The following is a 26,815-nucleotide window of genomic DNA, read 5'->3' on the forward strand; positions in this document are numbered from 1 at the left end:
TTCCCTGAACACAGACTTTCTCACTTCGTCACCTCAATTATACTGTAGCACCTTTGCTCTGATCTGGGGCTTCCTTCTGCAGCTCTCACAACATGACAGCGTGCATTTATACAAATGCCTAGGAACTCACCCAATAATGGGGGAGAATGTGCTTGTGTGTGTGTGTGTGTGTGTGTGTGTGGTGTGTGTGTGGGGCGAGAGGTTGAGTTCCAATTGGAGGCCTTGTTTGCTCCAAGGCCGTCTCCGAAGAGCCTTATTTGCCCGAGGTCTCTCGCCGGGAAGGTTAGCGAGGGCGGTAAAATAATCAACCCTCAGCAGCGCCTGCGTTCCTTTTTGTTTTCTCCACTGAATGTTCTGATCTAAGTGATTTGATATCCCTTGTTCCTGTGTTTCTTCTCCCCGACCTCACAGCGCAGCCGAATCAGCCGAAAATTCACGAAGGATGGTGGGCGTACAAGGAGGTGGTGCAGGGGAGCTTCGTCCCAGGTAAGCTTTGAAAACAGCACGCAGCATACACCCATAACCACACCGCGTGCTCGATCCCGAAGTGCTAGCTTATTACATATTTAAGATGTCACCTGAGCCACCTTGCCATTGGCATTGTTTTCTCATTCTGACAAAGTCCCCTTCGCCCTTCCCGCACAGACGTCGATCTTATTCATAATTGATTGACGGCAGCTCGCCGTTCCTTCACCACCTTTTTTTTCCAATCTTGTCGTGCATCTGCGCGTCAGGCCAATTTATTTTCCCAGAGATTGTGTCTTTCTGCTGAGCCGAGGTGCTTTTTTGATAAACCCGCAGGTGGCTGTCTGCAGGAGTGTTTCTATGTGAGGAGGCGTCTATGCCTATGAGGACCAAATGTGGGCACGCGGGTAGAACAGTTATGGAAAATTCAAGGTAGAAATCAAGGTTAACTTTAAGAGTGGCGGGAGGTAAAAGTTAGGAGTTTTGTAGATTCCCATATTCCCACAAATGTTATGCAAGGTGACATTAACAGCATTCATTTGGAACCCTGCTTTCACCTGTGTAGTGGATGTAGTTATTTTTGATGTCACTCAATGGTTTGTGTACTGCCGTTTTGAAGTCTTGAGTTTGGCATTTTGCCGTTGCCATCTTTGATTATGGCTGTTACCATATTTGGAATAAGGAGGATTGACGTAGAGACGCCGTATACCGCTCTGGCTGTGGCAGCGACCTGTAGGGTCATTTTCCTATAGACTTCCATTCAGTTGGACTTGTTTTTGCAACCAGAGGAGTCGCCCCCTGCTGGTCAGTAGAGATTATGCAAGTTTTAAGACACTTCCGCATTGGCTTTACTCGACAGAACCAGAGGTTGCCCCAAATGGAGAAGCCACAAAATCTCTCTTTGAAAACCATCCCTTTCAATGAACTATGTGAAACATATTGGCACACATATTAGCGCTCGGTTGTCGATTCCACTACAGAGAATAAAGGAGAAGTTAAATTGTGCGTCTCTGAGTTCTCAAGGGAAATGTCACTCTACACTCCAGGACATGAGAGAAAAATCTGAAATGTTGCAACGAATATCAGAGGATGGAGTCCCAATTAAAACTGGTAACATACTGCTGTTGCCAGTTTTTTATCAAAAGTAGCGCAAAAACGTTAACAAAAGTTCAAGAAAAAAACAAGAAAAGAAAAAGAAATTTAATCGTGCCTTTTCCACCCACTAATGTGAAGTGAATAATGCACCTCACATTAGTGGAGTCATTTCAGGGTTGTTAGCATTTTTACACTAGCGTCCGTCTGATATCCGAGGCAATAGTTCTCGAGGTTAAATTCTGTAACGAGGAAAAAATAAGAAAACAAAACAGAAGGAGGAATTTGCAAAGGCGTCAGAGGTCATGGAGGTTTTAAAAAAAAACAATGAACGGAATTCCGGTTAATTCTCGTAAGTGCACGCAGCTGTGTGGGTCATTCTCATCTACTCCAAGACTCGCACTACAAGAACACATTTTTGCTGATGACTTACAATACAGTCCCAGTCTTTGTGGAGACGGACTTTCCGCCGGGTTATGCCATCTAAATCAGGGCTGGTTTTGACATGAATTTCTTCTAAGTGAATCCTACAATTTAAACTCAAGTCTGAAGGTTAAAGTTGGCAGTGAAGGCTGAGTTCCACAAAAGGCCCTGAGGGATATAAAAGCACATATGTGCTGTAACACAGTGAGGTATTGTGTTTGTTTTTGTGTCTGTTTCACAAAGCACACAAGGCTTTCCCAGAATGCCCAGGCATTCATAAAGAAGCGGCTGTTGTGTTTGTCCTATTCCCTCCGGCACCAAACCGCTCGGCGGGTTTGTCGCTCCCCGTTTACAGATCAGCCATCTCCCCTCGCACTCGCTTTTACTAACCCGCCGCACAACAGCTGGAGCCGTCACAACACCCTTCATGATACTCCAGTGGCCGGGCGGAGCATTCCCAAACCCCCCAAAACACCTCGCTCTGCAGCCGGCAGGCTTTCGATAGCTGGGACGAAAAAAGAGGAAAGAAGAAATTGTCTTTTACCAGTGCAAATAATGCCCAATTTAGCAGAGTGTAAGTCTGATAGCACTCTGTGTGCTCTGACAGCGACTGGCGATACAAGATTTCAGCTTGTTCACAGGAGTTTCAGTCATATGCTCATAAGCATTGGTCATTCAGAGTAATATTGTACTCCCTTAGAGCAGCCACTACACCGCGACAAGTAGGGCTGTAAAGTCCTAGTCGACTGGTCGACTTATTGGTCGATACGTTCTGGGTCGACCAAAATTCTGATTGGTCGATTTTTTGCCGTGTTAATTTCATAAAGTCGTCATCAGGAGGAAAGTACCAAGTGCTAATGGGGGTGTTTTCAGAGCCCTGTTTCACAGAAAACAGCCTGTCTTCAGAGAACACCCCCTTGTTTTCACTATTTTGGATTAACCATCCCAACCCACTAGAGACTAGATTGAAGAAGGTCCATGTTATTCAACGTCCGGTGGTTTAATTGCTGAATATTTATTTTTATTTTGAGCGTTTCATTTAAGTTTCATTTGAGTCCTCCTCCTCTACCATCCATGTCAAAGACATCGGCAGTGTGGCAGAATTTTTCCAAAATAGATGGGGAAAAAAGTCTGTAAAATTTGCAAACAACAGTTTGCATATCACAGCTTCGACTACAAACATGTCATCTAAAAACGGTAATATTTCAATATTATAGCCTATTAATATCATATTAAACATATTTCAATATTTTAGTCTAATAATCGTTTATTCGTTTTATATTTTCCCTGAATTGCCTTTTGTGTTTAATTGCATTCTTGTTTAATTGCATTCTTGTGCTGATATCAGTATATATTTTTTCGGTAATCATGGGCTGCATATTGCGCAGATGCACGGGTGATGCATCTCCACTTCTTTCCACCTGTTAATGGCCTATTTCTCTTCCTGGGAAACGATTCATGCTGAGGTCAAAAACTGCATCTTAAGACATTCACACTCTCCAAGGAAAAGCAAAGCAAATGCAATCACATTCTCAGGCCCGTGTCACTGCAGGCTGACCTTTTGGAATATTGCTTATCCTTCCTGAGCTCTCTCAATTGGCTTTAAATTGTGTAAAAGGTCAGATATGACCCTTAAGTGCTGCCTTTTCGCCTCCTCCTCCTCCTCCTCCGCAGCGTCATCAGTCGTGCTTCTTTCCACACGTCCGGCTGAGTCAGTTTCATTCTAGTCCTGGGTCTGTCATTTCACCGTTAATTAATGGAGGCGCGCGGGACACGTGTGATTTACTTCATTTATGCGCTCGTTAGTTTGTGTCTGGTGTGCGCTTTTATGATTCAACTGAACTTTAATTAAAACAGTGCAGTGCAACTCACAACTTGGGCGCCTGCTGCGTTTGCTAAAGTCCATGTGAGCCTATCGTAATGTCACGGGACTGAAAATAGAAAGGAAAAGCAGAGCCTCCAATTAAGCCGGCTAATAAGCTGTCATTGTAAGGCTTTAGAGTTATTCAGAGTATTGTTTTTGAGCGTGTGAATTGTTCGCATAGACAGGTCAGTCTGTATTTCATGACATAAGCAGGCCATTAGGACTTAATTGCATCATAAAATATAATACAAGACTAATATTAAACCCAGATTCTGCAAAAAAACGCTAAATTGTTATCATATATAAAGGACTTAAACCTGCTTGCAGCCTTTTTAAAAGCAAGTGCTTTTCATGTGTGTAACTTTTAGACTCCACAGTCCCTCAGTGGATTCACAGGATCAGGATCGGGACTGATCCAGAATGATCAGTGTGAGTCATATGAAGCCTGATCCCTTTCCAGTCATTCTGCATTTATTTCAGCAACATTTTGCAGATATATCAAAACGAAGCAGCTCTCAAAGCAGCGGCGTGGCCCATGTCCACTAAAGCGTTTTTTTTCCCCCCGGAAAATGTCAGGTGCTCTTCCGAAAAAAGGCCCAGCTGGGAGGGCTCTTCATTTTGGAGGAGGCAGCGTTTGTTTTTGTGTTGTTTTTTTTTTTTTACAGATGAGACGCTTTCGTTGCTATGATACGGAATATCCACGGATGAAAAAAATGGTGGCAGTAAAAAGAAAAGGCTTGTTGCTCTGGGGGGGATGGGAATTAGCAACATTCTAGAAACTTCTAAAGAGGTTACATGGAGGATGGGAAGGTGGTTTTGTCCCGCCCCTCCTCCACTATGATTGGACTATTTATAGAAATTTTGCGACCAGAGAAAAAAGAGAAACACCAAACGTGCAGCACCGAAGGATAGAGGCCAAACGTCATTGCAAAGAATTAAGAAAATGGGACAGTGATGTCTTTACATAACAAATAGTTGTTTGTCATAACATTAAGACTTCTGAATTTCAAATCTAGCACCTTTAAGTTCTTATTCTCAGGCTGTTGAGAGGAGCTGCGGAAATCCTTTCAAAAATGTCCCTGCTTGATCGCTACAAATGCTGCTTTACTCACCGGAATTTAATTTCTTTAAATATAGCGGGACGCTTTACACACAACATAAAAAAAGTTGGATTGAAAGGAGATCATCAAAGGAAAACTTTTGATGCAGGCTGAATCTTCTTTCAATATTGAGCAGAGAATTTTAATTCTTTCATCTCTAATTTGTATGACTAAATACGAGTTGTGATGTCAGCTCTTTGAGTTGGTACAAAAACAAAACCACGTCTTTCATTAGCTCTCCGTGATTTTCAGAGATCATCGGAAAGACGTGTGTTTGGCAACTAAATCAGTAAAGCCGAGCTGCACTTTAAAGACTGAGAACTACTTAAAGACTGAGAACTACTGTCTCAAGTTGCCGATAAAAAGCGATAATTTTTTTAATAATAAAAAAATAAAAAAATAAAAAATTGGGAACTGTCTCAGTGTGATCGGCTGGTTGACGTCTTTAGGTTCACCTTTCTCATTTGGCTGCAAAAAACTTCCATATGCAGCGGTACTAACTAAGATAGCCTCCACGGCAGATCAACATGGGCTCACGAGGTAGGCTAATCGACTATCGGCGAGTGCCTCCGGCTGTGTGCGGTCGTGATGTGTAGCATGGGAGGAGTGTGTCTGACTGTATTTAGATGAGGGGAGGGCTGTTGATCCTGTAAATGTAAAGGGGGGAGGGGGGAGAAAGGGCAGCAGCTGGGTAATACCATTTTAATACCCTTCATATGCTTCACTCTTTTATACTCATGCTTTCTTTTACGTTTTGTACGGTTTTCCCGCGTATTACTTACATGTTCGTGCCTTGTTTGTACCTCTGTACATTATGTTTAGTTTGAATGCTGCAACATTCGTTTCTTTTTTGTTTGGACCAGGGCAAACTGAATCTCATTCCTCTATGCCAGGGGTGGGCAATTATTTTTCCCAGGGGGCCAAATGAGCAACTGAAAATATTTTGGAGGGCCGGGCCAAAATGCCGAACTCAATTATGCATAATATACATTTTATTTCTATATAAAAAGCAGTAAATGGCATTGTTTTGACCGCTGGTAAGAGTGTATGTTATTATCTGGCAATTAAAAGGTGAGGTTAGCTTTCAAAAATATCATTTATTCAAATAGAATTTCCAAAATGATAAACAAAATGTGAAACATTTGACTCATTTTCAGTCACATTAATAACAAAGGGCATTTTGAGTTTCATATACTATTGAAACAAGGATTTTCTTAGCTTTCTAAAGACATCACATCATCTTTGTAGCCAAAATAAACAAGACATGTCACTGAACTGTGTAACTGTGTAAAGAAAAGTGTCCCAGTTTTGTAGCCTTTTTGACTTTACATGCCTATATTAAACATTTAATGTTTTCAGAACTGTGCAAAAAAAAAAAAAAAAAAAAAAAAAAAGAAAATTGTACTCTTTAAACACGGCGACATGCTCCCCACAAACCAAACACACAGGTTCACCCTGGACTTCAGTAAAGAAACATTAGTAGTCCATATTTGTTTGAAAGTTCTGCTTTCGGCACCACTTTCCTCTTTTTGGCATGAGCCGACATGTTCGCATGTTTCAGGGGTGACAAGGAAGGAAGACAGGTTGTCAATCACACGCATTTCACGTGCACAGTTGACGTGCACGATTGCGTGCACTGTGAGAATAAATGGGCTTCAAAATAAAAGCAATGCGGTTTTAGTCCACCCATAAGATAATTAGAAAATATGTTTTATTTTCTAATTATCATGTAATCTTTCGCGGGCCGGTCAGAATCATCCCGCGGGCCGTACAATGCCCAGGTCTGCTCTATGCACTGCACGGCACTGTGTACAGTTGGGATGTTGGAGGTACATCTTGTATCTTTTACCCTGCTTCCTTTGATTTGCTTGATTTGGATTATGGGGCTGTGGTAGCCAGGACTGTTCAAATACATTGAGTTGAAAGCCTCTGCAATACTTTATCAACATTTTTTTGATAAACGTTTTTTAATGAATGGTTGTTGTCGGCAATAACCTTGGAGACTTATACAATGGGTTTTCTGAAAACTAATAAAAGCCTAATAAAATAATCAAATAAAAGCCGGCCCCATTAGTCTCTTGTTGAATGCTTTTAATTTGAAGTAGCACACAGTTTTCATTAGCAGTAACTTAATGCAGCTCTGACACGACTGGAGGAGAGTAAACGGCAAACTGTGAGGCTGATATCGATCAGATCAACTTTACAGACAGTTCTGTTGGATTGCTTATCTCCAGCATGGGAATGGGGACTCTGCCAAAGTTATCATACTCATTTATAGAGAATCATTTACAGAATGTTAATACATGGACTGGCTATTGCTGCCTAACAGTGATGACCATAATTACAATAGAAAATAAGTGTTTTTTTAAAAAGTTATTTCACTTGGTATCTAAATGCCGTTTCAAACTTCCAGGAATGAAAGGAATGGCGAGGCGAGGAATCACTGAATCATTTTTTCCTGTTATTTATATTGTTGGCATGGCTACATTTATATATGGTGAGTCTGGAAAAATATTGGATTTAGTCCATAAAATTCAGCAACATCAGTTCATAAAACAATTGAACTAGGGTCCAATACATTTCTTGTTCCAGAGCTTTTGACCCCTACCACCATTTCTTCATCAGCAGAAGGAGTCCACTTAGCTGTCTTGGCACTCTCAAACTTTTCATTATTCTTAACACTTTTAGAACCTTTTTGTCCATGTTTTACACTATTGAGACTGTTTGATATGGTCAAAGGCTCTGGAATAAAAGAGTAAGAAGGCCTTGAGTCAAGATTGTTCCTGCCAAGTTGTTAAACCCTTGATATGACATGACTCACTGTAATTAGTGGTATTGTCCAAACTCCTAAAAACACAGATGCTTGGTCTGTGGCCCACATTCATAGTGCCTTTTCAAAATAGACTTGCGTGTTTACAGGAAATGTACAATTTCCCCTTGTGACATGCATACGGTGTCTCTTAAAAATAAACTTTTGTTTACCTTATGTTTAGATTTACTTGGTCAGGTTAAGGCAACAAAACTGCTTGATTAGTTTTTGGAAAAATATTATGATTTTGGTTAAAATAAATGAGTTTGTTACGTAAAATAAGTATGCTTGTTCCGTAACTTACAAATATGGCGTCAGTAAAGTGCATAAGTTCTGTTATAAAAAGAAATGTAAAATACGTTGTTGATTTGTTTTCACACACGACATGAACAGCGGTCTCCTGTGTGAAAGTCTGTGTTTGTTTGACCCAACCTCTCTCTTTGTATTAAGTCAGTTGCTCTGACCGTGCTCTGACTTGGATGAGTTTCCGTTGGACTTAGTTGAAAGCTCCTCGGAAAGACGCTAAAGGTTGCCACTGTGCATCGGAATAATACGCAGAGGGAAACTGACCAAGCCTAGGTATTTGACCAATCGGGTGTTAGAACAAGTTCCTTCTTTCCACATGAGGCCCCCATGGGCCAACAGAATTTAGAGTGCAGGTATGTTTGCCCTTCTTTTTTTTGTTGGGTAGATGAGATGCTGAGATGTCCCAACCCAAAGGTTTAAGACAGGAGGATGAGGGGGGAGGAGGATGGAGAGTGGTGAAAGCCTACAGACAGGGCATGTGATGAGAGTGAGAGTGCTCAGAGAGAAACTCACACAAGAAAGCTTTTATGGAGCTAATGGTGTAACAGTGGAATTGCTCTGTCTTTCAAACGCACACAGTCATTACAGCCACAGCCCTCCATCTGATCCGATTTGTCTGAGTGGTCTATTATCCAACACGACTTTGTTGTTGTTGATTTAGGATTGAAATGTTTAACTGCCAACTCGTTCTGTACGTGCAGAAATGATCAGGATGAGTGGCGCTCGTAATTCTGTTAGTCACTATTAAACATCCAATAATTAGGCTAATTTCAAGCAAATAACATAATTCAAAGTGATTAGAATTTGTTTCTCAACAAATAATCCAATGTTGATACAATGAGTTCTGTCTATGCAGATTGGGGTATCGGTTTAATGCTCCCACCGGATCCTGTATCTGCCTCCACCCCAACACAATGTTAGTACTGTAAATGGAATACATTTTAATTGCAAAATGTACATTCTGTGTTCATATTGTGTTGAATTAACAACATTTAAAGTGGAATGTATACTCTGGCTGCTCCGCTGTAGGGAGGAGAACCGTTGACTTAGACCCAGGTGACCGCTGAAATCAAGTCCAAGTTGACTTATTTGTCACGTATATTCCATACTTAAGTAACCCCACTTTAAAGGTTGTTCAAACTGAAACCAGGACCTTCTCTTAACCCCTGTGCCACCACAGGGGCTTTTCCAGGTGAACAGATAATTTGTGCTGCTAGACTTTGGAGGAAAACGCAAGAAATAATAATAATAATAAATAAATAATGATTAAGATAAGATAAGATAAGATAATCCTTTATTAGTCCCGCAGCGGGGAAATTTGCAGACTTACAACAGCGCAGAGTAAAGTGCACACAAGAGACATAGCAGAAGAAGACAAGCTAAAAATAAAAATAAAAAATAAGATAAAAAATAAATAAAATAAAAAATGAAAAATAAAATAAAACAAGTATTATAAATAAGCAATAAAAAAAAACAGTAGAAAAAACAACAATAACTGAAATACTATATTTACAGACAGAGAAAAAACAACAACTATTTCAACTACTTTTAACTTTTTTAACCATTATTGCACAGTGCAATGTGCAATGTATTGCACAGGTTTCTATTGTCATGTATAACTAACTATATATAAGATATCATAGGTTTGATGAGGATATGTTGGTATACTCTATCCAGCTTAATGACTGGTGTACGTCACAGTTCAACTTTGATATGGCACAGTCTAAGAGCTTATTAATATTTACTTTTATTTTATTTCAAAGATAACTTTTTGGCCATTTTGTCTTTATTTGATTGATAAACCGGAAAGGGGAGAGAGAGAGAGAGAGAGAGCTAGAGGGGTTGACCAAAAAGGCCTGAAGGTTGGATTTGAACCGGCGCCGCTGCAGCACGTGCAGCTCTGCAGAGATGAGAAGGGAGGGATATGGCCCACTTGTTAGCTACCTCGGGGGTTGATTTGCAAGTGATAAAACCCTCACAAACCCTGCACACGCTCCCAAATAGATGGCATTCGTCATTTTGAACGAGCAATTTCTGACAGGTTATTTCCATTTAAGAGAGTTTGTTGATTCCTACTTGGAATAAGAACCGTGCATTTACCAAGAAAAAAAACAAAACATGTCAGCCATTCCTCTGATTTTAAACGGGATAAACAACCTGTTTGCACAAGTGTTGAGTAATGTGTTGCAGTGCTCTAGTTAGGATTATTGTTGTGCTCTTCGCTGTTGACGCTGAGGACAGCCCCTCGATCACAAACGCTTTAGCATCTGATCTAATCATCAGACCTTATCGTACATCTCCCGTTTCCAAACCCCGTCAGAGCATCTTAGTCACAGCTTCTCATCACCAGAATCACATTTAATCCCGTGTTTTCCCCTCCTCACGCTCTTGTTTGACAGATGCTTTCACTCGCAGCAATCAAACAAGCAGGCTCGTGAGCTGATTCAACTTTTTTCTTTGTTTTTTTTAAACTCAACATTCCACCGAGACAAGAACCAAGCACCAATTATACAATTTTAGCTCCTAATTTTAAAATTCAAAAGGCCATGTAGCGAAAAAGTCCCCTGACTAAATACTAGATACTCCAGCTCAGCCCCTCTCTGAATCAATGGAAGAGGCTAATTGGCAGGTACTTTGTAAACGTCTGGCGGGTAGCGAGCTCTTCTTCAAGTGACATCGCTGATCGAAAACCAATTAAAGGCACAGACATCACCAGTCGGGTCGCAGGGAGGGGGGGGCACGCACCATTTACCCACCAGCAGGTTTATGGGAACAAAATGGATATCCAATATTACAAAGAAGTGTGGCTTGGAAGGGGGCAGGTCTGTTTTCTTCTTCTTTGTAGTTCACTGTTGAGGTGTCCACAAAGGAAATGGATACACTTAAGATCAGTTTGGCTCAGCGCAATTAAAAAATGTGAAAAGGAAGAAAAAAAGAAAAGATCCATCTTTTTCTAAGGCCAGAGTTTACTTTGAAAACCACCTGCAGTAGCTCAGCTCTGCTCTAGGTCTGCACTGCAGTGAGATTTAATGCTAATAGGGGGTTGTTTGTAGTGTCAGATTACAGTATGTTTTCAGTATGTACGTACCAAAATCAGTTTTAAATGTTTTAATGGTGAAGCTTGATTTTATATATATTATATTATTATATTTATACATCAAAATTATATCTATAGTTCTATATATTTAATATATATATACATGAATGTAAATATACATATATATGAATGTAAATATACATTACATTACATTACAACATCCAGTCCACACCGAATGTAAATAAGGACACATACTGCCGAAGCCGGGTAGATTGGAGAACTACCTTGCTCTCCATGAATGTAACTAGTATAAACATACATAAAACTAGTATAATGTCAAAGACATGGGAAGATCAACGTTCCCCAAAAAAATACTAAATGATAATATAGTTATTATAATAATAATGCTGACATGATGACAACATAATAATATCAGACTAGTGAAAAAGAGGAGAGGACCAGAAAGGGGGAGATGATGGAAAGGAGAGAGTCGTTAAGAGGATACGAGGAAAGGATTACAGGAGAGGGGAGGAGAGAAGGAAAGGGAGTATGAATACAGGAAAAGAGAAAATACTTTTATTTTAAGCTTCCAAAAACCCTTTGGGGGGATTATTATATCCACTCAGTCTGCTGTTGTACTTGTCCACCACCTGCATGTTCCGGGCCCTCCAGTGCACGATAGGCGTGTTTCTGCTCTCAGAACAAAAGCTCCCTCCTCTTGAACCCATGTCCCGGTGTCTCTGTGTGTTGTTGCTTTTCTGTCAAACCGAATTCGCATATGACGGAGTTCACATTCAGAATGTTCACACTCAAAAGAAGTCTGTGGCACAACAACCCTGCTCACTGTCAGAGAAGCCTGGAGGAGCTCCGGGGCTGCTCAGCAAACCTATACGCACAACCAACACAGCCTATTTCTATGGTAAAATAACCATTGTAGACAATACACACTTGTACAGAATCCATACATACTGTTTCATAGAATTCAATATAAACATCATCAAATAACGATCGATAAAGAAAAGAAAAATCTAAAGATATGGAGGATTTATATTAAAGTATATATTTGAAATATATATTAACAGTCATTGGTTTTACACGAAGAGGAGCAAAGGTTTCATTTAAATAACAATAAATGAGATAAATCCCCCAAAATCTTTCTTGTTATTTTACTAAAACCTTATTATAGAGATTTAAAATAATTTACAAACCAAACCAATTTACTGCAGTGATAAGAATGATCATGTTAACCATGTCAGAAATACAAGAATTTAAATGATGTGTGAAATGTCATAGCAAGGAATTATCTAACCAAGTGGACAGACACAGACACTCACACACTCATTCACTCGGGCGGAAACGATCACATTAACCTCCTGGCGGAGATATATATCATTTTTCTGATATCAAAGAATACATTTATGCTTTTAGCTATTTATAGATACTTTTAGAATTCTAACCATTGATTTGTATTCAGGAGCTTTGAACCCACCCTTTCCATTCTCTGTTGTCCAGATGTGATCTTTACTCACATACAGTGGAATAGTCTTAATTCCAACAATTTCAGCAGAGAGGAGGGGATACTGTTAAGGCAGTATTTACATTTTTTGGGTAACCTCCTGTCAATTTCTAATGTGATTTATGGAAAATCCTAGACACACACACACACACACACACATACACACCACAAAGACACACACACAGTCCATCTGGCTGAGCAAGATCAACACACGCACATAAACACCTGCACAAAGACACACTCTTGTGCGCACACAGTGACAGCTGTGGGTATTAAGTGGCAGTGTGATGGATGGGGTTCAGACAGGATGGACCTGTATTTACCCTCCACTGACTGACAGCAGGGAGAGGGAGAGGAGACAAGGAAAGGAAACAACGGGGGGGAAAAAAGGGAGTGAAGTGGAATTGGGACAGATGAAGGGATGAAGCAGGAGGAGAAAAAAAAATGGAGGGGAGACATGAGTGGGAGGGGAGAGGAAATGATGAGAGCAAAATGAGGGAGATGGTGAGGGACGAAATAGAAAAAGGAATCATAAGCAAAGGATGTAAGTGAAGGGGGAGAATAGAGGAAAGGGAGACAATTTTAGAGGGAGGCACCATCAAAACGAGAGAAGAAGAAGAAGAAGTGACTGCAGCAAGGGAAGATGAAAGAAAGGAGATGAGAGGACGGGGGAGATGGTAGTCGGGCAGGGAAGGGTGGTGTATGTGAGAAGAGAAGTCAGGTCCTAGTTAGACCAAGCGAGGAGATGAAAGCAGAGGCAGCCGAGTGGAGGTTAAGGGAAAGAGAGCGGGGGAATAAATAGAGTTGAAGGTTGGAATGAGGGCTGGGGGATTTTCCTTAAAGAGCCACGCAAAGAAAGAAATTGAAAAAATATTTGCCGTGGTTGACAGTAACCCCGCGGTGATGGGTGCAGACCCCTTTCATCAGCTCCTTTAAGTCCTCTAATACCACAGGCCGGCGTCGGTCTGTCAATCACCCGGCCACCGCCAGCACCACCGGCCTCCAGCGCACAACGGACACCGGGAGAACTTTCTTTCCACACTCTCCTTCTTTTGATCTACGCTGATAACTTGAGATGTGCTCGGTTGAAAGCGGCCGTCTGGATTACTTAGTACATCTCACTCCACTTGTATTTCAATCTGACTTTTTTTCGCTGTTTCCTTTGCTCTTTTTTTCCACTCTCTTTCTCTGTCATTTCCTTGATTTTATTTTCTCTTTCAGCTCTTGGCTTCCAAATATCAGCCAAAAATATAAGCTTTCTTCATTAAGCTAATTAGGAGCTAGCTGACATTTTGCCGAACCGCTAACAAAAGTGTCAATTGTTCTTTCATTTCATTTCGGCTAGTCTTGGCCCATTTCCATGCTGCTCAGAGCATGTCCTACATCAGAACTAATTCCCCCAAAGTCGTTCTAATTTCCCATTCGGCGCATCAACTCTTTTTTTCAACAAAGATAAAAACCACCTCAAGCAAACGTAAAAACTTAGTCGGAGGAGGTTTGATTAAAAGAAAAATGTGTTCCCATACAGCTTTTATAATGCGATACTATGAAATGCAAATATGTGAATAGAAACATGACTGCGGATGGCGTTTCTTTGCAAAACTTTTCCTAATCTTCTAACCACGTCAGGCCTCAAACGGTGACGAGACAGCTTCACCAACTAGCTCAGGGACGACAAAACTACGTAGTTGCGTTAAGAAAAGATTGTGGTTGCCAACTTGATGAAAATGTTATACTACGAATCAAGCGACTTAAAAATGACCAAAGAAACGTCAATGAGTTAACGTTGACTTTAAGTGAGACACCCCCCACGTCTCGTGTGGATCCTGCTCTTTATGATACGTCACTTGCTCTCAGTGCGTAAATAAGGTAGCGGATTGGGTCCATGCTGGACGCAGAGTGGCACCGATCAAAAGTCGGTATCTGGCGGCAAGCTGCTATTTTGAAGAGTGACACGAATGCTGAAGTGCCTTTAACTTGTATTCTTTCTACTGGCCATTAGGGGTCAACACCTACGGTTGCAAAAACAAGTCTGAGGTCTCTGAGAATATGACTCTACTTCTCACTTGATTTATTCCCTCAGTAAACATTGTAAACATGAGTTTATGGTCTCAATCTCTAGTTTCAAGTCTTCTTCAATACAGCATGATGTTCATTTAGTAAATGATGCTCCATTTAGAGTCAAATAAACCATCAAGTATGTAAGTATGCTTTAGGGGGGGGCTACCTTGTGATTGACAGGTCACTACCACTACCAGAGCAGTGTACGGCATCTCTACGTCACTCCTCCGCAGTCCAAATATGGTAACTTCCGCTCGCTGGTTTCAAAAAGCCAAGAAAGTTACGGTCACAACGCTGAACTCGACGCTTCAAAAACGTAGTCCACAAACCAATGGGTGTTATCATGACGACTATGTCCACTTCTTATAAACAGTCTACTGTCTGTATTTGACGAGATGCATGTTGCTGATTGTCTGAAAACAAATCTCTCATAGACAGACTGTGTCAGTGATGTAGATCCACATTCTGCATTTGTGAATCGTTTCCTAATTAGCCAATGCACGGTTTCATTTTTTTAATGTCCGTTGTGAGGAACAAAAGCTGACACATCTTTGCCAATTAATTAGGGCTTTTATCTCCAGTTTGAAAAAAACAGACCAGACGGAAGATGATCAAGCCCACATGGCATAAACACTTGACCTTAACCCTGACAAACTCACTGTGACACACATTAATACACACAGAGTCGATAATGTAGTCAGACAAAATACAGTTTGAGGCATGTATGAAATAATCTCTTCCAAACATTCCTACCCTTCATTATAATCTGTTAGCTGTACCCGTTAGCATTTGTCTGTCCAACTGCTACTCAGCATTCAGTTGAGGTTGTGTGCAGCCATGTGAGTCAAAGCTGTGTGATATTGAAATCTCCTGAAGACAATATCATATCGGGGAGGGGGGGATCCGCTATCCGCTGATGGCCTGCTTTATACCTCACCACGGGCATCTTAGCCTAATAGCATTTCCTTGTATTGATACCGACACTGTGTACGGAGGGGATTACAAATTGTGATATAAGTCAAATAAATCTGTCACCGTCTGAGCCCGGTGCGGGACAAAAGAGATTACAGGGGGAAAATACACGATTACATCTGGTTCGCCTCATTCGCCAGTTCCCCCGTTTATTTTTAAGGGATATATGCTCCTCCGTCTGCCGCTGTGTTTGTGAGTTCAGCCTCTTAGAGTGGCATTTAGGAGAATTATTGTACGCTGTTTGTGTGTGTGCAGAGCAGCTGAGTACCTGCAGTACAGTAAGATGCTGACTTGTGCTCCAGTCTTTCCTTCCATTTACATTGCCTCAGTAAACAGTGTACACACTGTTTCCTTGCATACACCTCCCCGAGGGAAAAAGAGATGCACGCAATGCTGAGGATAGATGCTGAGGAAGACACAAGGCGGTTTGTGATTCACCCCCGCTCCTTCATAAATCTGCTTTTAGTAATGCGAAAACAAAACCAATAAAAATACAAGTCACGTTTTTTCGACTTGATATTGTTTTGCTGGCTTTGGTTTGAGGTTTTTACAACAATAACCAAACCCGGTAGCTGGAGGCAGGTGAATAAAAAGATCACTATGGAGTGACTTGCTATTGATAAAACTTGTGCTTCTGCAGAGGCGTGTTCTGCAAAAGCCGAGCCTCGTATCGCTGGCTTGCGTCTTCGGCGCCTGTACTGCTCGGAGAGATGTAAGGATATAGGCTGCATCCTCGGGGCTGTGTGCGTTCTGCTTTTCGCTTACGGAGGCAGAACAACGGCGTGCATTGTAAGTGCGAGGTGGCTGGCGGAGGTAAAATAGGGTGTCTGAAGACATTTTGCAGAGTGCTCCGGCAGACACTGACTGCTTCAAACGCAGACGGATCAATGGCGGTCAAAACGCACAGGAAGCTCAGGGAAATAACTGCTATACCGTCTCTGAGCAGTTAGTTCGTGAACAGCAGGGTACAAGAGCAGGCTGAATTTACTGGAAAACCCAATGAGCAGAACTGTGATGATTAGCAGGTCAAAAATATCTTAAAACCACCCAGGAAAGATTACATTTGGCCCCTTTGGTACCAGTGATCAACCGTGTGAATAGATGACAAAGGCCTTCTGAACCTCCTAGAAGGCCCCTTCAAACCCACATCTTTGATGCTGACAGCCGCTGATAAGGCCCACTCAATCGGCTGATAATATCTGAAGCGAGACTATCTCAAGGAGTCTCATTGGTTGTAATGTTACTGTAGAAGTTCACACTTTCCATTCTTGCTGAGCACTTTAAGGACTCCTTCTCCATGTTAGTTGAAAAGTTTAAATTGAAAGTCATTCCTAAGCTTGGGAGCACAACTTCATTGGTAGCTACATAGAATTTTAATTTGGTCGTTAGGGCTGCAAACATTACATTACATTACATTACATTACAGTCATTTAGCAGACGCTTTTATCCAAAGCGACTTACAGGAAGTGTATTCAACATAGGTATTCAAGAGAACTACTAGTCACCAGAAGTCATAAGTGCATCTCCTTTCTTAAACAAGCATCTTAAAGCATAAACCAGAGCAGAAGTATAGTGCAGAGGCAAGTTACTACGAAAACAATAATTGCAACAAACTAATATGAATACAATAGGTGCTACAAACTAATACGAATAGGATAAGTGCAACGAACTAATACGAATGCAATAAGTGCAGCGAGGAAGGCTCAGGGTAGTACTTCTTGAAGAGGTGAGTTTTCAGCCTGCGCCTAAAGATGGGCAGTGACTCTGCTGTCCTGACGTCAGTGGGGAGTTCATTCCACCACTGAGGGGCCAGGACAGAAAGAAGCGGACAGATACTCATTGCATTGGAATGTACAGAAGTTAAAAAGTTTGTATAACTTGGAAACCTATAAACTTGTCCCTCTTCATCCATATTTATAGAAAGGCTTACAGAAAGTGATACGGTACTGTAGCCGACTCTTACAAAAGTTTCCCCAACACAGATACGGCTTCAGTGGGTAGGTTTCTAACAAAGGTATATTTATTTTATCCAATATACACCACACAATGCGGACCGTCGTGCGCTCCGCTGGCTGCCCGGCTTCTCGGGCGCACTCACCAGCGTTCCCGTAACGCCACCTCTCTGATGGCTTCGCTCTCTCTCAGTCCGTCCGTGTCGCTCTCGAACTCCCGCCTGCTACTGCTTAAATACATTCAGCCTCATTAGCACCATGTTACAGCCGTGTTGATTGAACTCACCCCGGCACTGTTCCCATGAACCACTCCCCCACCTCTCTCGCCTGCAGCTGAGCGCAGACCACGCCCACTGCCACAGGTACATTTTGACCAGCAGGTAATTTGCAGTAAACCACTCCGTCATATGGCTGATCCCACACACGGAAACATAAAGAGGCTTTATTCTGCATCAGTTTGAGTCAAACTCGGCTTCTGAAGGCCCGTCAAAGCAGCAGGAGGCCACCTGAACATCTGGACTAGTGGGAGTTCTCCTGGTGATCTGGTGGACCTGTGGGCTGGCAGTGAGTCCACTGACATATATGTAGTGAGCTAAAAAAAAAAATCTTCATCATGGTTCTCTTCCTGCCAATTTCACCTTGGCGCCTTCCACCGTTTCCATCCCCAGCAGAATGATTGTATCATGCATAAAACATGGTCATAAAAGAGGTATTGACATAATGAATGATATATTTTCCCTTTTAAAACATCCGTGTGACTGATCCTTGGCCCATTTGCCTTAAAAATCAGCATTTCAATACGTTCCTGCGAACCATGGTGCTGCAGGAATGAGTCCTAAAACCTTGAAAAGGAGTTGGCATTTTTGTGTCTTCCGGTTCTATTGTCAATGGGTTTTTAGAGTGGGTTTTTGGTGCGATGCCTGAAAGAAGGTCTGTGGTTAACACACGCTTAGTGGATTTTAAGGTTTTGCTCCACGACATAAAAGATATTGGTAAATACCCCTCTTGCTAATTTTTAAGCTTTACGTGTCTTAAAAAAGGCGATTGCTAACAAGTAGCTAAATGACACGACTACACATCATCACAAGAACACTTATAACCCCATTTGGCTAAGCGGTGGTGACGTAAACTCATGGTGTAGTTATTTTATAGCCTAGCTTTGATTAATTTCAAGCTTCGAAGATGATAAAAGTGGTGTTCATTTGTGAAAATTATCTCGCTGAACAAAACATGTCATAGTACCATAAACTAAAGCTTATTATTTGCAGTAATCCAAAATACAATGGGAAAAATCCGATCTGGCTTTTAGTCAAGGGAACCAGTGCGATGCCACCTTCTGGACTGGCCTACAAAAAGATCCCTGCAGCCCTCTATTGCTTTCATAATTATATTTACCACTTCATTTTCACTGTTTGATGGCTTTCTCTTGTACCCACAAAACCGCATCTCTCTCATTCTAACACATCATTTAACTGAGCTAACAGCCGAGTTAATGAGATATGCTCTTCACCCACATTCAGAGGTCAGATTCTCCCAATTTCGAGTCCCATTTTCTCCCTCCGACCCACTTCCATGCGGGGCCCCGGCGTGCTGCCCTATGCTCGACATTGAGGCGAGAGATAACCCCATTTAAATACATGAGCTGCCGAGGGTTGGGCCGCGGGACGGAGTCTCCATTAAGTTGGGTAATACAGCGCGACGCTGTTTAAACAAAGCTCCTCAGCGGGACCCTGCTGCAGTTCAACCCCAGTGCCTGTAGATTCCTCACCGGGCTGGAATGTAATGAGGAAGCGGTTGAACCCCCCCCCCTCCCGCCGATAACCGAATCTGCCCCACAGATCTGAGCAAGGACACAAAGATGAATTAGCCACGTGGAACTCACAGAGGGGACTGAGCGAAATAGGCAGATAATGCCCTCATCTCTGGCTTTCGATTTCATCATTTCTGCCCAGCACTGTATTTTTTTTCTCTAAAAACTTTTTTTCCTACCATACATGGAATGACATTCTGTTAAATCTCCTTGGGATGGCAGTAAGATGGTGATGAAAGAGAGGTGTGTGTCAGAGCGAGAAAGGAGTGATGAGGTGTGTACAGTTTACCGCTGATGAAGTGTGGCAGCCTTTTACTCAATCTGCACTTTCGAATTACCCCCCCCACTCTGTCTGATTGAGAAATGACATCAACTGCACGAGACACTCCGACACAGAAATCAATCTAACCCAGGGAAATCATTTTCAATCCAGGAGCATTTACTGGGGCTTGTCCACCTCGCCACTCCGCCAAATGGCCCACCGCTAACGGATATTTCACGAGGTTGATTTCAATGTTTTCTCTCAAAGGTCATAAAAACAGCCGGCACTCTGCGATTTGTTACCAAAAAAAACTTGTTGACTCGCCAGTTTTGTAAAGTAACACATTCATAAGACGTCGACTTGAACAGAATTAATGGTGTTTTTCATGCATGGCAAGACAGATTACTCTTTTTTAGCTTCACTGCAGCCTTCACTGCAAAGTTTCCGCACCATCTTTCATATGCTTTCCTCGCTATTAAACTTCTAAAGTCAGCAAGCCATCTGCATAGCAATGAGCGGGCGAATCAATGGCAATGTGAGGCAGCCGGAATTATGATATTATCTACAAGCGGGCAATTGTACCGATCCGAATCGATCAATCATGGAGCGGCTTCCACAGGAAATGACTCAATTACTGCACCTGTCAAACTCACTGTGGTCGGACAGAAGAACTAGTGGCTTTCTAAAGAGTTGAACGGCGTGTTGGATTATGAAGGCTTTATTTGTTCAGACGGTAGCTTTGGTTTTCAATCAGTAAGGGATAATGACATGAAAGAATCCAGCAAAGAAAAAAGTCCTTATACTATATGATGGAGATGTTTCAAAACTTCTGATATTAAAGGGTTTATTCACCCAAAAAACACGTTTTCCTCACCAACCTATTGTGGCCTTAGAGAGATGCCACAAAAGGTTGGTAGCAGCAAGGTTGCAATACCCCTCTGCTTACTCCTCCCTTGCAGTAATGTGATCCCCCGATTGCAAATACTTGAAAACTGCCATTCGCCTCGCTTGGAGGTCGACCTCACCATAATAATCATCCTTTTAGGAACAACAAAAATCAGACGGCGGCTGGAGGGATTGAGCCTTTTCTTGGTTAAAACCTCAAATAAGATGGCGACAGCTGTAATCCAATATGGCAAAGGCAAAAATGCTCTACTAGAAGCTTCTAAACACCAAATTAGGTCTGAGCCGCCCTGACGTCACCCATTGGTTTGTGGACTGCAGTTATGAAGCCTCTAGTTCAGCGTTTTGTCAGTTGCCAGATTGGCTTTTGCAACCATTGAATGGAAGTGACCATATTTGGACTGCAGAGGAGTGACGTAGAGACGTCGTATACGGCTCTTTTAGAGACCTGTCAATCACAAAGTAGCCCCGCCCTAAAGCATACTCTGCTTTAAGGTCTATTTGACTCTTAATGGGTCCATAATTTACTAAATGAACATCATGCTGTATTGAAGAAGACTTGAAACTAGTGTTTGAAACCATAAACTCATGTTTACAATGTTTACTGAGGTAATAAATCAAGTGAGAAGTAGAGTCATTTTCTCATAGACTTCTATACAACCAGACTTCTTTTTGGATACCTCAAAACAGTGGATCATGACTATCCCGGTGTCTATCCCTAAATAAGTTTAATTTACCGTGTTCAGAAATCTAATTTAAGTTGAAAACAAACTCAAACTATGAAAAAAGAAAAATCCTTTTAACAAGACAACATGTCCCCTGTTCTTCCCTCGGTTCCCTACTTCTTCAGTAGTTATTTTAAACGACAGCCTCATAAATCAGAACATCATCAGGATCATATTTAGTAGGGCTGTGTTCAAAAAATCGATCCGCGATCCGATATCGATTCACGCTCAAAAAGCACGATATCGATCCAAAAATGTCTGGATCGATCTTTTCCAGGTGACTAAAGGCACTATTTTCTTTGACGCGCAAGGCGCACTATAAAAAGCGAGTGCCCGCTAAACGAAACCGAAACTTAAGCTAGCGAGATGGCTGAAGCGGCACCACTGACATCACCTTCTGGAATGAAGGCTGATGTTTGGCAAAACTTCGGATTCAGACGTTACGAGGACAAAGACGAACTAGACAGAACAAAAGCAGTGTGCAAACTGTGTCAGACAGAGGTAAAATATAGTGGCAATACCACGAATCTCCGCAACCATTTATCCAGGCACCACGGCAACCTAGCTAAATCTGCCGCGAGCCAAACAGCACTGGAAAAGGCATTTGGGGTTAAGTTTCCCTCGAATTCTACGCGTGCCTTGAGCATAACCGAGGGTGTCGGAATATTTATTAGTAGTGGTTAGTTCCTGTCTATTGTTTTACTCCTGCCATGGGTAGGCCTATGTTATTACCATCTAGCACACTTATAATAAGTTTTCTAATATAGAGGGCCATTTAATTGTAATTTATTTATATTTTATTTGGTCATTGTTGTTTAGTTCTGGTCATTGTTTTAATTCTGCCATGGATATGTTACTTAAATTTCAAATAATACTTGGATTTTTGTCTAAAATAAATACTTGATTCTTGACTCTTCTCTCTCTGTGTCCCTCTTACACGTACACAGATACAATCACAAACACATGGAGCTGTTTTGTCTATGGGACAGTATTTATTTGCATTATGTCTGTAAATAGATCGATATCGAATCGAATCGTGGATCGAATCGGATCGTGACCTTATGAATCGGAATCGGATCGATCCAGGAAATTCGGATCGATTCCCAGCCCTAATATTTAGGCGGAGAGAAAAAATTGTTTTCAGTTTAATTATCAGTTTAATTTAAGAGTAAACAAATGCAGTGAGAGTGTGGAAGCTGGCGACGCATTAGTCTTGGTACTACTCAAGATATTCTCTGTGAGCAATACATTTGTATCATCACATTATTTCACTCTGATTCTCGGAGCCCACCCACCGTCCTCTGATAAGCAGCAGACCAAACCACTCCATGGAGCTTTAACCGCTTCACGTGCCCGCAGGATGCAGCTGCAGGGTGCTGCTCCTCGGCCAAAGGTTAGCCGGGTTAACATCAGTTTCATTATCACCCTCGCTTCAATTGAGTGCATCCCCACCCCCCTTCTGAGTGTTAAAGGGTCGCTTGTTGGTCTGTCAGCCCACAGACCCAGGCGGGGATTTACACCCTGCATTTTTATGAGCCGCAGCGAGGCGTACTGGGCTGCCCTGCTGATGGGAGGGGAGCAGACAAATGGACGTAGTTTGCCCAGTGTCTGCAAACAAATCCCAGTTGCAGGGAGGACCCCCAGCAATCTGCCAGTGAAGTCGGGGTACAGAAGGATTGATTGATTGGTTGGTTGGATTAGAACCAAAGCGCATTGAAAGGCGAGAGCTCGTTCTCTTGCCCTCCTGGCTCTCAAACCATAAAAACAGTTCAGATAGATGTACTGTTAAAAGACCTACATGACACCTTTTACATCTACCTTTAAATCAAAAAGTCTGCAATGTAAGATAAACTGAAGGTAAAAAGCCATTTCTGATATATTCAGTTTGGCATCGCAGACATGTTTCTATCCATGCAGACATCCATCCATCCCTCCATTCTCTGGAGTCACACCACATTGTTTTCAGGTAGTTTGATTTCGTTTGCTATGACGCTGTTCTTCTATCATCAGTAAAAAAAATAAATGCATTCAAATGACGAGGACAGCACCACTTGTGTACCTACAGTTGATTTACATTGACCAAAATCCAAAGTCTCATCTCTGTTGAACAAAAAAATGATGAAAGTGAAAGTGCAGAAAAACTAAGAGCGTTCACTCTTAAGCACTGCTATCAGCAGGCCTCGGGAAGGTTTGAGTGTGGACCATCTCATCGGGTTCTCCAACAAAGTTCATTCTGCCTGTTGACGCAAACAGCTCGTCATCGTCATCCAACGATCCACGGCGCCCAAACATCTCCCCTTCCGCTGAATTCATCATGTCGCTAATGCTCTAAAGCATCGACTTAGTCACACAGTTAATAATATCAGCAGCAATAGCGGGGAAAATGACATTAAAGCGTAACCTGTTTGCTGTCGGTGTATGTGAGCATTAAGAGATTAAGGGTGCAGTTATTAAAGACGTGCGGTTGTAGTTTATCGTGTCCCGTCATAAATACATATGATTCGCATAAGCCCCCGCTCTGCCGCGACTGTTTACCAACATCTGTCAGCTGATAAGTCAATTCTGCCCGTCGAGCCCTCGAGTACACAAGTCGCCGTCGGCTGACGGGTTGAGAATGTCCACGTTTCATTTAGGGAGCTCTCACGTCTTTACAGAAGTGAGGTGACGCCGACTGCGACGTGTAGAACGCTCGTCACGGTCTTTTTTTCAACAACAAAAAAAAGTGCTTCACTTTGTTTCAAATGGGACACTTGGGTTGCTTAAAATCCTTTGAAAACACAATTTGAACCATTGTGTCAACATCCAACATGATACGACACTAATTGCGGTGACTTGTTCTGGTTGGAATCAGATCAGAATGTCACACTAGAATCTATAGGTTAAGGGGTTAATACAGACAAACAAATCAATAATAATTGATCGGTGACACAATAAATATCTACTCAAACAAACTGCACCGGCCGGCCCGCGGGCCACTTTTAATAAAAATCAAACCCCAGCCGTCCAGGCAACAGCTCCTCACTCTGGGTGAAGAGAAATGACCCCAGACAGAGCGGGACTATTGGCATTCCAGGGTGATCATGTCAAGGCCATGTTGGAAATCGGAGGAGTCTCATCTAATCAATTCAATCTGGGCCAGCAGCACGTCCAGGGGGGGGAGAGATGGAGAGAGACAGCGGGAGAGAGAGAGAGAGAGAGGCCGAATAATCAACAGAGATGAGGGCCGCTATGATCTTTCCTTGAAGTGGTGCCCCTCAAAACATTGATCCCTTGTTTCTGCCTCTGGCAAAACACCGAACATTTGGATAAATAAGCCCATTAGGCAGCAGGCTGTGCAGGAGACCTGAGGACACTGTGCACCTCTCTCTCTGCTGGTGGTGTTTTTTTTGCCGATGGTCCGACGCGTCTTTAATGTGCAGACCTCCACCCTCAGCACGGCAGCCCACCGACAGATATTATATCCGCCACCACTGCTGTGATCGCTGTTGTTTGTATTCAAAGCAGCCCCGCCGAGGCACTTAGCTGAGATTCATTGTATATTGTCTCGTTTCATTTTTTTACAGCCAACAAATGAGGCCCCGGCCGCTTGCTGGTCCTCTCCAGTGCGTGCCGCGCCGCATTACCACAGCTCAGTCGGCTTTAAGTCGAGTGTATTTGCTCAATTCCAACCGAGGCAAACGGATAAAGCGCCAGCAATTTGAATCAGGGAGCCAGAGGAAAATAGAAAAAACACCCAGGTGTTTCAAAGAGGGAGATTCAAGAAAAGAGGTGTGATGTGCATATGCAAGTAGGTGTGTGTGTGTGTGTGTGTGTGTGTGTGTGTGTGTGTTTGGGTTCCTCTGGGAAGTGATGAATCACCTCAGGCCCCAGTGTGCAGCACCTGGGAGTAAAACCAGTGTGTGTGTGTGTGTGTGTGTGTGTGTGTGTGTGTGTGTGTGTGTGTGTGTGTGTGTGTGTGTGTGTGTGTGTGTGTGTGTGTGTGTGTGTGTGTGTGTGTGTGTGTGTGTGTGTGTGTGTGTGTGTGTGTGTGTGTGTGTGATTTTAATAAGTTGACCCGGGGAGCCACTGAGGTTGCCAAGGTGAAGCTTTCTCTCCCCTGAGATGACTTGTCACAGACGGAAAGACAGAAACACAAGAGGAATGCCAAAACCACAGGAGAGAGTGTGTGTGTGTGTGTGTGTGTGAGAGAGAGAAAGAAATCTTCCCTCGCCAATTTCCCTCCTCTTCCCTTTTTTCCTCTTGAGGAGGCAGTTTTTCCTCAGCGATGTAGAGGGAGGCACTTCACTTCGCTACCTATCAGATTTCATCACGGAGAGGATGAATCATGCCTACAAATCATGTTGCGTCTCAATTGAGTCGTATCTACTGTAATGATCAGAATGAGCAGTGAGAGTTCCGGTTATGTTCCGGTTATTTTCCAGTGTGTTTAAATTGCAGCTCAATGACGAATATGCATGAATCCAACCATACTTTGTACACCCCAAGGATATTTCCTGGGTTTATTTACAATTTTTTTATATTTTATTGACTGTTTGTGAGGGTTTAAATTCTGCTCGCACATGAAATGCTGACAAGGGATATCCGGCAGGTCGTTGGAAGAGAATAATCACAGAACACACTGAATTCTACCATGACTGGAGCACATTAGACCCAGGCATGTAAGTGGAGGGTCAGGTTTAACTCTGCTCCACTTTAATTGCTCTCCTCGTTCTCCAAAAGAATAAATAAGCTGCGAGGTATTTAGAGTACTACTGTACCGAATGTATTTTTTGAGATGACGCTTCAAATGTCAAAAAATGTTTTCGATCAAAATTCTAAATTTTGATCGAGGTGAGTCGTCATTCTTATTAAATCCACTTTCTTCAAGGAATCCTTGTTAGTTTTAAATGAGTTAAATTGTGCTTACATTTGTGTGCTGTAAGTTGGAGAGTGAACAGTTTTTTGACTGCAATTAAAATGTAGTTTTTGAAAGGCTAAACGCCAACAAACACGGAATAAAATCGAATGATCCGTTAGATAAAAACATGTCAAAATGATTCGACTTTTGGACTATACAACGCTCTGGAGTTATTTTATAAATCCTCTCTCGTTAAATATCGCGATGCAAATGCTAATTCTTTTAAAATTAGGTCTCTGAAAAAGAATACTGTTGGTTCGTTAGTCGAGATGTTGGTACCCGGCGGCATAAGTTTGTGCATTTCAGCCTCTGAAATGAAAACCTGTGTCTGCTGATTGTGTCCAAGTCCTGTCCGTGACATTGTGTGAAATTTAATGTTGAGGTGTGTTTCTAACTCTTATTAACCTTACATATAAAGAGCAGAATATACCGCCTGGTGTTAACACTAAATCATATTGTGACTGTCACGGAGCAGGTACTGCATTTGTGTGTGTTTGCACATAGGTAGAAGCAGAAATGTACCTGTGGCAACCAGCTCATTAATGGGAAAACCCTGCATTTCAAAACACCCTCACCAAAATGCATAGCAACCCCACAGCATCAACAAAAGACTACCAGAGA

The 26,815-nt window shown here is 42.2% G+C and overlaps 1 protein-coding gene across 1 annotated transcript in view; it reads left to right on the forward strand.

Annotated features, from left to right (window-relative positions):
* The window catches only part of ca10a (carbonic anhydrase Xa), a 204,910-nt gene that overhangs the window by 23,475 nt on the left and 154,620 nt on the right, over positions 1–26,815 (forward strand). Inside the window, exon 3 of the mRNA XM_054599350.1 lies at positions 412–486. Within this exon, the coding sequence (XP_054455325.1) occupies positions 412–486 (75 nt within the window). The remainder of the gene's footprint in view (positions 1–411; positions 487–26,815) is intronic.

This window comes from Anoplopoma fimbria, chromosome 5, assembly GCF_027596085.1.
Source record: "Anoplopoma fimbria isolate UVic2021 breed Golden Eagle Sablefish chromosome 5, Afim_UVic_2022, whole genome shotgun sequence".
In the NCBI taxonomy this organism is placed as follows: domain Eukaryota; kingdom Metazoa; phylum Chordata; class Actinopteri; order Perciformes; family Anoplopomatidae; genus Anoplopoma; species Anoplopoma fimbria.